Genomic DNA, 13812 nt, shown 5'->3' with positions numbered 1-13812 from the left:
CGTCACTTCCGGTCCCCGCCTCGGCATCACGCTGCCATGGCAACAAGCCCGCCGCCGCGCTTCGCGCTTTGACGTAGGCGTCGGAGCCGGTGGGTTCCGTTCCGGGTCCTCCCGGAGCGCAGTGGCGTCGGGTAGAGCGTGATCCGACAACAGAGAGGGGACAGAAGTCCCCTCCTGGCCTTCTGGCTCGCGCGTGCGTTCCGCCTCGTCACGTTTTTGCAGAGCTCGTTCTAGTTCAGGAGTGAACCAGGCGGTGAGATACCTGAACTAAGCAAGACATAAACAAACGAACCATGATCCTGTTACGTTATCCTGGGGAAAGGAAAACAGGGTACTGTGCTGGAGAGTGAGGGTGGACAGCGAGTGTGGATGGAGTATCGTAGTGCTGTGGGTGGAAGGGGAGTGGTGCTGTAGTTCTGCAGGTGGAAGGGAGGTAGCGCTGTAGTTCTGCAGGTGGAAGAGGGATAGCAGTGTAGTACTGTAGGTGGAAGGGGGATATCCAATACTGTAGTACTGCAGGTGGAAGGGAGATTGTACTGTAGTTTAGGTGGAAGGGAAGGTTCTTCCAGAAGTAACATTTGAGCTGAGTTGTAAATGATAACAGGGAGTAGAAATCTAAATGGAAGATTGTTCGAGGCTGGAATCAAGGGCAAAGGCCCTGCTCTTGGTCACTGGTGGAACTGGAAGCCAGCCAGGCAGCTTGAGCAGAGTAACTATGAGAGAGGGTGGTAGAAGTTGAAGGCAGAGGTGGGCAAAGGCTACTGCGTTAAGCTGACTTGAAGCTAGAAGGATCCTTGTATTCCAATCCTCCTGTTGCAGCTGTGCCCTGAAGAAACTTGGCTCATGATTCAAAGTAAAGCTTTTAAGTCGAGGCTAGTATATAAACTACTCAAACTTTTAGACTCATTGAATAGTGGACATAACCATATTGGCAACTAGTTTTTTCACTGAATCCTACAACTAGCCCATGTGGGTATTGTAGGATTATCTTTATGAGGTGTTACCAGCCTCATGCTGTGGATGAGAAAACTAGGTCTTACTGTCATTTGTCCAAGGGGACTTATGTGGCCCAGGCAAGATTCAAGCCTGTGCTCTCTCCACTACTCCACTAACCTGCCCCTCCCTATGATAAGGAAAGATGTTGGGGTTTGGAGCCCTCAGCCAAGAAAGAATTCTTAAGTTGTCTTTGGTGCAAAAAGGTGGTTTTATTAAAGCATGGGAAGTGGACCTCTGTGCAGAGAGAGCTGTACTCCTCACGGGAAGTGATTGATTATATACTTTCAAATTGGGAGGGATTAGGGAGAGCCTAAGTCTCTAAGGAATTTTGGAATCAAAGTGTCCAGGACCTTGAGAGGGCTAGTTATTGTTAGGAAAAGGTCATTTATTACAGTCTAATAAAACCCGAGTCACCAGACCCTTCAGATGTGTATGGGTGGGTCATATGCTTGGGGGATGGTTGCTAACATGTATCTTGGGGGGTAGATATAAAGAATGCTTCCAAGGGAATTTTTATACATTAGACTCATAGGATCCTGGGAGTCAGGCTAAGGTTGCCTCTTGCCCTTAGCAAAGTATTAACATTGAGGCAGCTGAGTTCCTAGAGGAATGTCACTCTGCATGTTTCAAGGACTTGCCAGTGGGCTGTAGGTAGTAAGGACATTTAATTTTTCTTTTGCTTTGGTCTCCCACATCGCCTATACCTACCACCTGACTTCCTCTGTGTGAACTGCCATGCGGTTTTGATTAAAAGTGCACACCCTGTATTTCTGTGAAAGTCTAGAAGTAAAATAGGCTGGAGAAATCATAAGTACATACCATATCACACACCACCATTGCCACCACCACCACCGAGCAGCTGCTCCAGGTCTTGGATGAGCGACTGGAAGTCAGTATGATCTGCCCTGGAAATGCAGTGCTCGTGTTGTCCACTGTTGGTCTATAAGAACTTGAAGTGCAAGTTTGCTGCTGATGCAGCTTGCTCTTGGTAAACCCTCTTACCCAGAGCGTTGTGAGTATTTGCGAATTTAATGAAGATGGTGAGGGATGAACGAACCCACAAAAGGCCGGAACTAGAAGGCAGAATAGAGATCATCCAGGCCAGTGGTTCCAAAAGCACTGTGCCAATCTCCTAAGAAGCTTTTAAGAAATAGATTCCCAACTTGGCACACAGACATCAGGCACTACTGTTGTATCATATTAAGATCCATGGACATGATAATGACACTGTAGTACTGTCAGAATGTCCCTGTTCTTGGCAGATTCATGCTCAAGTATTTAGGGTCAAATATGATGCTGTCAGCAGATATTTTCAAGATGATTCTGCAAGGTGTGTTGTGCATGGTGAATTTAGGTGAAATCTATATGGGTTTTCACTGTACTCATTTTTTTCAAACAATTCTGTAGTTTCAAAACTTCAAAATTAAAAAAAAAAAGTCCAAAGGGAAGATTTTTTTAAAAAATGCAGATTCCCAGATCCCATTTCCAGATATTCGAAATCAGTGAATCTGTATTTTTCTATTTCCCTCCATTCTGTTGCACGAAGTTGGGTACCACTGATGATAGACAATTCTAGACTCTCCTCCTCACCCATTTCGCAGGAGAAAAAACTGAGGACGCAAGAGGATGACAAATTCAAGATAACCCAAGTGGATTAGCGGTAACATTAGGCCTGCAACACAGATTTCTATTTCATCAGGACAAATTTAGCGCTCCATCTGGGTGTGTGCGTGTGGCGAGGGGAGAAGAGTGGGAAGGGGCCAAGAGTGGAGGGGAGTGGGTCGAGGGAGGTATCGCCTGGGAAGTCAGGTGTAAATGGCCTTCTAGAGCCTCCTTGCTTTTCACACAACCGAGTGGTAATTCTTGTGGGTTTTTTGTTTGTTTGTTTGTTTTTTGTTTTTTGTTTTTCATATCCGTTGAAGAAAGCTCGAAGGAGTTCCCCTTTGGTGGCCAAGAGTAGTTTCAGGAAAGAAAACCCGGTCGCTCCGCCCCGGCGCCGTTGGCGTCCCGTCGCCATGGAGACAGACCGTTCCATTCCTCCTCGAGGGGTGGTCTTGATTTTCTGTCCGTGCCCAGTGTGCCGAGCGGTGCTCACAAGTTGTTCCGAGGAACCAGAGGGGTTTATTTCGGGCGCTAGGGCTCCTTGCGGGGAGCGGGTGGCGCGAGGCGGGTGCACGCCCCTCCGAAGGGGGCCGGGCGTCTGGGGCCCCCACGCCCCGAGTGGCGCGGCCCGAGGGGGACTGGCTGGGGGCCTTCGGAGCTCTGCGCCCGCCCGCCAGCAGGGAAGCCGCGAGGATCCCGCCACCCCGGGGCCGTCCCGCAACCGCAGAATGCCAGAGGCCCAAAGCTCCCGCCAGGACCCCCGGCGATGGAAGAAGCAGCCGGTGCGCCGCACGGTCAGCCACATCTGCCCGCCCCCGCGGCGGCCCCTGACCGTGGCGGACATCCGACCCGGCATGGAGAACGAGAGGCTGGGGGTCGTGCGGGATTCCATGTTTCAGAACCCGCTCATCGTCAAGGTGAGCCGCCCCCACGCCCGCCGCCCGCCTCCCGCCGCCCGCCTCCCGCCGCCCGCCCGGCGCTCGCCCCCTCGCCGGGCACCCACGGGCCCGGGGCTTCCACGGCCGGCCCGAGCGCACTGTGGGAAGCCCCCCCCCGCCCCCGTCCCCCCCCCCTCCGCTCTAGACAGACCTGGACCCCCGAGCCGTCCGGGGTCGCGTAGCCGCTCTGCGCCTCAGTGTCCTAATCTTCCAAGTGGGATGCTAAAGGCGCTCATTAAAGGGACTGACCGGGAAGGTTGAATAGAGACCCCTGGCGCGGGGCCTGGCACGCGGGGAGCGCGCAGGGTCGGCTGCTGCTGTTCACCCAGGAGTCTGCCGGGGAGCCCCAGGGTGACGGGCAGGGAACACGCACCCAGACTATGCCCTTGCTCGCCAGCTGCCAGCCCTCTCGGGGTGCAGCCGCCTCCCCCCTTTCCCCTGCGCGCCTGGGCGGCTTCCTTGCAGCGAGCGTTCCGAATCCCTCCTGGAAGCGTCGCTTGACAAGTTAATTTCCATCCAATCACACTCTGACCCAGAATTACAGCCCTAAGAGAAAAGAGCTGGAAACTCTGCCCTGGGGACTTCGCCGACACCAACGAGGGAGGGGCTGCGATTTCTTAACCAGATCGCCTCCCCTTTTATTGCACGCACCCTCACTTCAGAGGTTTCGGGACTGGTGATCGCCCAATGCTGGAGTAGCATCGCCGCGCCTTTCCCGAAGCCAGAGGAAAAAGTCGCGTTGAGGTTTGGCCCTCGGGGAGCCGGTCGGGAGCAAGATCCTCTTGTGCCGCTGGAGGGCGGTGTGCTTTCAAAAATGCGCGCAGGTCCCGGGTGCCAGAAGCAGAAGGCACAGGTGTAACCCTGGATTCAGTAACAATGTACCTGAACGCGCCAGGAGCTCGATTGGAGCCCAAAGGTTTTTGTTATTTTGTGTTTTGTTTTTGTTTTTTGGTACAGGGAACCTGGGCTTTCTTTTTATTCTTATTTTATTTAAATTGAGTGAATTAACATATAACGTATTACTGGTTTCAGAGGTAGAGGTCAGTGATTGATCAGTCTTCTAGGGATGATCGCATCACCCAGTTACCCCATCCTTCCCGAACCTGGGCTTTCCTAACATCCTGCTATAATTAGCTGAGTTCACTGGCTCCTAAGAAAACATTGACTCTTTCCTCTTGCCTTCCCCAAATTTTGTTCCAGGGCTACCCTCCAGGGGACAGCTAGCTTATCATGCTAGCACCCTTCCGTCTAATATGCTCCCTTTCTTAGCACCCTCCCCCCAAGTGGAAAAGAGTCCTTTATTTATATCTAGGTGGGAAGAGCCACTCTCAGCAGACAGATGGGACAGATGGGGCTCACCTTTCTGGGATGGAGGGGAGAACCAAGTCCTTCACCTCTGATCAGCTGCTTTAGTGTTGTCATTGCTTTCATGCAGGCAGGTATTAGTAGGCCAACTCCATTCTGCTTACATATAAAATAAACCGCATGGGGCATCTGGGTGGCTCAGTGGTTGAGCATCTGCCTTCAGCTCAGGGTGTGATCCTGGGGTCCTGAAATTGAGTCCTGTAGCGGGCTCCCTGCAGGGAGCCTGCTTCTCCCTCTGCCTGTGTCTCTGCCTCTCTCTGTGTGTCTCTCATGAATAAACAAATAAAATCTTTAAAAATAAAATAAACAGCATTATAGAGTTATTAGTATTCTTCATGGTGAATTAGTAGTGTGAGATGCCCACCCCAAGCTATATATGGTTGACCTTTGAAGAAACAGACTTGAAATTGGACCTTAAAGTGTGGAGAGTTAGATTCTGATCAGGAGCAGACCAGGAAAAATTCAGCTGTCTGGAGCCAAATGATTTCACCCTCCTTAGATCCTAAGTGTTCAAATGATCTTATGCCAGTCCATTTATATGCAGGTTAAAAAATACAGTACAATACTGTAAGTGTTTTTTCTCTTCTTTGATTTTCTTAACATTTTCTTTTCTCTTTACTTTTTTGTAAGAATACAGTATACAGTACATATGACATACCGAATATGTGTTAACCAACTATTGGCTGTTAAGACTTCTGCTCAACAGTAGGCTGTTAGTGGTTAAGTTTTGGGGGAGTCAAGAGTTATAGTTGTGAGGTGCCTGATTCACTCAGTCAGAAGAGCATGCGACACTTGATCTTGGGGTGGCTAGTTCAAGCCCCACGTTGGGATTAGAGCTTACTTAAAAAAAAGTTATAGTGGAGTTTGAAGTGCTTGGGAATCAGCACCCTAATCCTTGTCCAAGGGTCAACTGTATATACATATACACATACATACCGATAGGTATATGCATATGTATATGCACACATATATTACACATATATGTACATTTTATGTGTATGTGTACACACACGTACACACAGGCATATACGTATATTATATATATAATACACATGTGAGAGTAAAACTCTCCCTCCCCTCCTTCTTTTCCTTTTGCTCACCCTGTATATCAAGAAAGGCAATATTTGGCCTCTGGATGGCACTAGCTGAACAGCTTCCAGATAGAATTCAATGCCTTGATTCCTGAAACTGCACTTCAGGGTTAGAAAATATGCAGGAGATGACTGACCCACAGCTGGAGGTTCTGTCTTCAAGGCAGGAGATGAAGAGCAGGACCAATCTGGCGGGTGGCCACTGAGCCTGAGCAGCAGGAGGCTACTTCCAGGAGCACTCTGGTGATTGTGCCTTGCTCTTTTCAGGTCAGGGACAGCTAGCCTGTCTTTATTGTCCTCCCTCCAGTTCCTGATGGGCTATAAGCTCCTTTCTGTAGCAGTCAAGATTATGTCCACATTTCAATATTTACAACTACTATAAGATTTTCCACCAAAACCTGGCCTAATTAACAGTTGCAGAAACATTGAGAGCAATAAGGAACCTTGACTGTTACCTTTTCCAGACCCTCCTTACAAATGGATACATGGAGGTCGTCTGTGGTGAGCCCTTTGCACAAGGCTGTGGCAGAGCTTGGGTTAGAAGCTATGTTCACTTGGCTCCCAGCCCAGCATTATTCTCCCACTCCAAACAGCTTCCTACATTTAAATGAAATTTAAATTGTGAAAATGCTTTGGGATTTTCAGCTTTAAAGCAAAGGAGATTTGAAAGCATTCAAGATTGTGGAGCCTTTAAAAACTGTTTTTGTAATACGTTGCTGGGATTCTGTTGTGTCTTCACTGTGGCACACCAAGGCACAAGGCCAAGTTTCCAGAACCCCATGTGAGTGTGTGCCTTCTTGTGTGTGACGGAGTTGGGAGTGCCCTCTCCCGAGGGTGTCTTTAAGAGGATGAGGATGAAATATATTTTGGTCTTGTCTGAATCTGAATCCGAAGGTTGCATCTATATTGAAAAATATACCACCTTTGAAATAGTCATTTATCCCACCGTATTGGGGGGAGGGGTTGTTGCTCATATTGTTTTCTCCAGTGAATAGGATCAGGATTTGTTTAATTTAAAATGCAGACACACTGCCTGAACAAACCCAACACTGCTATTTCACACCCATGGAATTTACCAGGATGTATACACATCAGTTATTCAAGAACATGTCTGCAAGATGCCACGGCAACCAAGTGAAAAGTGAAAAACTCAGACATCCAAGCAGGTACTTTATCTACAAATGCTCAACAACTACTTGCTTCATTTAAAATCAAGCCCACTGGTTATTAGTGGGACTGATTGAATCAACTGGGTGTTTTATGTGGCCGCAAAAAAAGAGGTAAATGTTTTCCATTAGAAAAGGCTTCTTCCCTCTTGTATAAAGTGATGTGCAGTTAGCCAGTTTGCCTTCAAATGTGACTCTCCGGGAAGAATAAAATTAAATAGAGAAAGAACCAAGCTTCTTTCGGCTTGATTCCCATTCCCCCAGAATCCTGTGACTCAACATAGGATCCTGCTACAGTAGCCTTCAAGGCTCCTTCACAGAAGCTGTCAGGGTGCACCCTGCCTGCCATCGGAACTCAGGTGATATCTTGTCAATACAATTATAGGGGAGAGACTGCTTGGTTTGCTCCACTGACAGCCTCGAATCTTCTGTCGCCCTGGAGAGGCAGGCAATGTACAGGGGTGGAATTTATTGAATCGAGCACCCTTAGAAAGTGCAAATGATCATGGCACCCGATTTTTTCATAATTTATTATGGACTTTGTTTTTCTGTGGGGGTTTATGTCACAAATAAGAAGTGCATGCATTTGTAAAATAGAGTCATAAAATCACATCATTTGAGGCTGGAAGGAGGCTTACAGATATCTAGTCCAATTTTTTTTTCTTTCTTTCTTTTTTTCTTTTTTTGAGGATGTTAAGGCCCAGAGAGAAAAAGACACTCTTTCAAGGTGCCCTCTGACCTGGTCACAGAGGTGGGATGAGATTTGTGTCTCCTGACTTCCAGCCCTGTGCCCTTCTGGCCACATTACATAGCCAATTAATAAATTAATGACAACCCAGATTGGTTACTTCTATATGGCAGGCAGTCAAAATAATGTTCACCAATGAATCGGACTCCAATATCATTTTTCCTCAATGCTCCTTCCAATGTGAGCTCTACTAACTTCCCAGGATTTGTTGGCAGCCAAGAAGTGTTTATTGAAAGTTTACTAAGTGCCCAGTACCATCCTAATCTCTTTTGGGGGAGGGAGGGCGTAGAAACAAGTTCAGAACTCAGCCCTTGCCCTCTTCTCCCCCACAGAAGTCACAAGGAGTTAAGTTTTTAGCGAGGAGATGGAGCGTATATGTGTATATTGCTTAGCACAGCACCTGCCTTTAAAGCAAGCTCTCAGGAAATTAGCCTTTATTGTTGCACACAAACACACACAGGCACACACATGCATAATAGGATAAGCAATGTCATGGGTCACTCCTGGCAAGTTTCAAGTGTACCACACCAGCTAAAGGGTCCAGCTTTAGGGGGAAGAAGGTGTGAACAGGACTTGGGGGGCTTTATGAAGAAACAGACTTGAAATTGGACCTTAAAGTGTGGAGAGTTAGATTCTGATCAGGAGCAGACCAGGAAAAATTCAGCTGTCTGGAGCCAAATGATTTCACCCTCCTTAGATCCTAAGTGTTCAAAGGTTTCCACCCCAAACGGAGTTCTGATTTTTCAAGACTAGGTGCTGCTGCTGGGATCATTATCATTATCATCACGAGGAAGCATTTATTTAGAGCCAGTGTGTTCAAATTGGATGCTCTACAAAATTAGGCAACCACACCATGCCTACTAATGGTTTAACATCTCTAATAAATATTGATGCTGGTGAACATAAATGCATAGAGACAAACGCAAAGAAGGCAGGCAGACAAACACGGTTGTACAAATATCCCAGCGTGGGTCAGTATTTTTATTACGTTTGAGTAAAATATGAAAATGTTACATTCTGCTTTATCTGTTGAAGAGAATATACCTCTAATGGTTCAAATCTTTTTACATTCAATTACGATGTAACAGGAGAAAATAAAACGTTAGGAGAGGGATGAAAGACTGAACTGCCCATCCTAATGGCTCCTCTCGGCTGGCCAATACATAGGGTTCATTTCTCCAGGGAAAGCCATGGGGTTCTCTCTCTCTTGGTCCTTTGTACTTTTTTTTTTTTTTAATCAAAGCTTACCCCTTCCAAGTGCCCAGTAACACCATTTGGTGAGCAGAGGCTGAAGCAGTGACCCAATCTCTCTGCTCAGGCTTCAGCTTTTCAGAAAGCCAAGTTGCTCCCTTGTAGGCTTCTTACCACTCTCTGGGGTGGCTGCCCCACTGGAGGAGCCCACCTTCCTCCATCCTTCTGGAGAAGGGGTGCTTTGGCTCTGAGACATTAAGGAAAATCAATCCTTGGTGTGGTGGGAACTCAGCCACCTTCTGATAATGTGGCTCTCCAAACACTGCAGCATGGTGGGAAGGCCATTCCCTCAGGAAGAGTTCTGAGTCCATGGTGAACAAGTCAGCAGTCACTTCTAGCACCTTCCAGAATCTTCCAGGTTCAAGTGCTATTCATTGTATAATTCAGGCTGCCTTCTCCTTTATTTGAAAGACAAAGTGTTCTTGATTTACAACTGGCCCTGTGGACAAAATTTCAAATCCCTGTTTTCTATTGCAGTGGTTTTCAAGCTGTTTAGTGGTCACCAGAAGCATTGGAGTTCCCATTAAATGTCTGGGTCTCGCTCTTCTTAAGAAAATGCATCTTTAATTGTTGAAAAAGTGTAATGAAAAGGAAACTCAGTTAAAAGTGTTCTCGATGGAATGCTAACACTGAGGAAGACCAACTCATTAGCTATTGAGTTGACTAGTTTGGGGGTGTCAGTTCTGTGTTTGTGCTGGAGCCACAGTGAACATGTCATAGACAGGGAGGATTGTAACTACGTACAGATCTTTCTGGACTCTCAGGCTGGGTGAATCTGTTCTCATGGGACATTGTGCATAGCCATGGCCCCCAGGAGCTGGGCTCTTTCAAACTCAGACCCATTGCTCCTGCTTCACAGCCTTCTGGCTGGTCGGGCAAAAACAAGTGAACACACAGTCTCAATCACGTTGCATTTTGATTGGTTTTAGTGTATATTGTAAATAATGATGTATGCTTCTTGTCTGACTTTTGTATTTGTAAAAAGAAAAAAAAAGAAAAGAAATAAGAGCATTTGTTGGCATTGGTAACAATTCAACTCTCCATGAAATTGCTCCTTGACTCTCTTTTCAAGCTCCTGAGTCAGTAGGACTGTGTTTTTTGTTTTAAGATATTATTTATTTATTTGAGAGAGAGAGAGAGAGCATGAGCAGGGGCAGCAGCAGAGGCAGAGGGAGAAGCAGACTTCCTGCTGAGCAGGGACCCCCAATGTGGGACTTGATCCCAGGACCCCGGGATCATGACTTGACCCGAAGGCAGACGCTCAACCACTGAGCCAGGTGCCCTCAATGAGGACTGTTAAAACAATTCCAGGCTGTAGCTATTGTTGTCCTACAACCACACACACACACACACACACACACACACACACACACACACACACTCCTAACCAGGCAGATATAAAGCTGTAGCCACCTCCTGGACAGAAAGGCCAGCAAACGCAGATGGCAGCCTTTGGATCCAGGCAGATGAAAGGGTGAGCTTTGTCTCAGTCACTTTCTTGGTTACGTGTCTTACCTTTGAGCCTCAGTTTCCTGTCTGCAAAGTGGGTGATCGTAACTGGCACCTGGGCATGGGGGGCTCGTGAGGATTCAGTAAGATGACATGGGTATGCTGCCCCCAGAGTGGATGCTTCTTTTCCTTTTCCATTATTCCAATTCCAAATATTTGTGTTCCTCCAAACAACCTTCATGTTCTCATACATCAACTCTAAGTATACGTTGTAAATCTGAACTTATAAAATAAATTTATAACGAGGCAAATCTGTGCAAGTGCAGCTTTGTCCCTCTCTTCATGCTCCTGTTGAAAGAAAGTGTCACCCACTGATGGTAACCACACTTGCTGTGGTGAGAATTTCGTAGTGTTTATAATTGTCAAATCACTATGTTGTACACCCGAAACCAATATGATATTGTACGTCAACTCTGCTTCATCAAAAGAAAAATACCGTTTTCCGCCTCATCTCAAGTTTTGTGCAACCATGTGCCCTGGAGCTGATGAGTTCATCCTGGCTGAATGAGAATGGCTCGGTTTGTAGCTCTTTTGAGGGTCCTTGGGCAAGTGACCTCACTTCTGAGCCTCAGTTGCCTCATCTATAAAGTATGGGTGCTGATACCTACCTTGCCCTTGTCAAGGATGCAACAAAGACTGATTTAAATGAGACACTGTCTTATGGAATGCACAATGACCTTATGGAATGAACCAGGGCTTCTCAACTGAGGGAGGTGCTTTTGCTCCCCAAGGAACACCTGGTCATGTCTGGAGGTGTTCTTGGTTATCACCACTGGGTTGGGGGGGGGCTATTGGCATTGAGTGGGCAAAAGCAAGAAATGCCGCCCCTCAATGTTCTCTAATGCACCTCCAGCCCCCGCAGCAGGGAATTAATCTGATCCCAAATGTCAACATTGCTGAACCCTGAATCAGAGAGGAACCGCATGGAGCATTCATGGCTAGCTTCCTTATGGTCCAGGGGCTCTTGAAACTCAAAACAAACACTGTAGCAGTGAAACTGTTCTGTTATAATTGCTTCTCTCTCCCTTGTTTGGCTTAGTTTCCCCTCTCACATATTTTATGGCAATTTTATTGATTGATTGATTGATTGATTGATAGGGTGGAGGGGTGGGGACAGAGAGAGAGGAAGAGAAAGAGAATCTTAAGCATAGAGCCTGACATGGGGTTCCATCTCACCACCTTGAGATCATGATCTGAGCTAAAATCAAGAGTCTGATGCTCAACTGACTGAGCCACTCAGGTGCCCCATTTTATGGCAATTTTAAATCTGTCCCCTCTTTCTCTCAGTTATAGCTTTCAAAAGTTTTCTGGCTTTTATCTGGGGCTTGTCTATCTTCAGCCTCACCCATGTTGTTTAAAAAAGTAAAAAGTGTTTCCAACAATTCATGCAGTGTGGCTCATTAGGTCAACAGATAAACACTATTGGTGCAGAGGCTGGTTTGTTGACTAACCGTGGACCACCACACAAGCTTTGTTGCCCTGGCGCACCACTTTCCAAGGGTTCGGTTTGATTTGGTTTTTCTCAGCATAAACTCATCTAGGATCTTAAACAGAATTGATCTGGTACATCAGATATTAAGCTCTTGGTGGGCCAGAGCCCCATCATAGCAGGGCCCTTATACTGTCATTATGGCACTAAGGACAGTATCTCAGGAAAGCAAATAAATGTACTTTATAAAGAAAACAGCTGTGTTTTTCCACCCAATAATTTAAAGGCACATCAGCTTTCGGTCAAGAAACTGACTTATGTGGGTCAATGAGCAGAAAGGTCAATGTGCGGAGCACACGGGTGGCAGGGACAGCAGCTGGCCAAAACCACTGTAGAAAACACATAATGAGCCCAAAAGAGGGATTTTTGATCTCTATGTGAACCACATAATACATATTTGGGAGACCAATGAACCCAGATGCATACAAGATAAATTTCTTTGCGTGGATCAAAGTCTATTGTATGTGCCCAGAGAAATGAAAGTGGAGATTCAGAAAGTTTTGGATTCTAGGGCCCAGCATTAGTGCAAGGCCATAGCTTGGCCAGGTGGCCCACCATCACCTCAAAGCTGCGTCACAGTACCAGAGAAAAAATGCTAGTGAGCTCAGACTCCACAGTCCCCCATGGCAGTGGGGCCGCCCAACGAGACATTGAGAGAGGTGATATATATAAATATAGATTTATTGGTTTTTTTTTTAGATTTTATTGTTAAGTAATCTCTACACCCAACATGGGGCTTGACCCCACAACCCCGAGATCAAGAGTCACATGCCACGCCACACCAGCTGAACCAGCCAGGTGCCCAAAGAGACGTGATCTTTAGGCTATAACATTTCAGTTGAGGGAATTAGAAAAGTTGCTGGCAGCCTTGTCGGGCAATGTTACTGGACAGTAGTGAATTTGTATTGCCCCATTCAAGTGCCATTTTAATGTACCCATTATGTAGAATTGCATTCATTTCCTCCCTCTGTCCTCCAGTAGGTCTTTTAGGACAGAGAGGTTAGCTTGCTTATTTATTGGTTGGTTGGTTGGTTGGTTTATTTGTTTCTTTTTTAGTGTGTATTGGAGACTGTCAACAGGCCCATCAATCACTGAGCGAGTATTTAGTAAGCCCCTACTGTGTGCAAGGCACTGGTGGAAACATAAGAGGTTTAAAGATTCATTTCCAAGAAGTATATGGTCTGGTGAGGGGAGAACCAGACTTTGCACACCACGACCAATAATAAAAGTTACTATAAAGGTGAAGGAGAGGAAAGGAGAGGCAAGAGGGGTCATATCTCAAAGCTTGTGCACTTGGGCTGGGGCTCTGGGCCAGGCTGGGTGCCAGTGGGTGCAGGGAGAGGAGGGGCACCAGGGGCAGGGGTGGCTGGCCTGAGCAAAGGCACAGAGTCTGAAATGGACGAGGTTCTTCATGAAGAATGAACGACTGTATGAGCCTGTGTTCATTATAAGGAAAAGAGCAGCAGATATATTCATTCACTCACTGCTTGGATTAAGAGATACTTCTGAGCACCTACATACAGCAGGCCCAGAGCTAGGCACCCAGGATATGGGGGTAAACTGACCTGGAGATAGGCTTTGCCCTCAAAGAACTTATAATTTAGTATGCAGAAACACCCAGAAAAGCAGCTAAGTGGGACTGATACAGTGACTGCCA

General features: G+C 46.8%; 1 protein-coding gene across 3 annotated transcripts in view; it reads left to right on the top strand.

The window, feature by feature from the left end:
- The first annotated feature begins 3251 nt into the window (after nucleotides 1-3251).
- CFAP77 (cilia and flagella associated protein 77) overlaps nucleotides 3252-13812 on the top strand; it is a 150744-nt gene continuing 140183 nt past the window's right edge. For 2 of the 3 annotated variants that reach the window (XM_049114954.1, XM_025475590.3), the window contains exon 1: nucleotides 3253-3515. In XM_049114954.1, coding sequence (XP_048970911.1) covers nucleotides 3327-3515 — 189 coding nt within the window. In that variant the 5' untranslated portion in view covers nucleotides 3253-3326. Of the gene's footprint in view, nucleotides 3516-13812 lie in introns of all 3 variants that reach the window. The other variant, XM_049114955.1, reaches the window with a different exon arrangement.

This window comes from Canis lupus, chromosome 9, assembly GCF_003254725.2.
Source record: "Canis lupus dingo isolate Sandy chromosome 9, ASM325472v2, whole genome shotgun sequence".
Lineage (NCBI taxonomy): Eukaryota > Metazoa > Chordata > Mammalia > Carnivora > Canidae > Canis > Canis lupus.
This window is presented reverse-complemented; position numbering and strand designations above follow the sequence as displayed.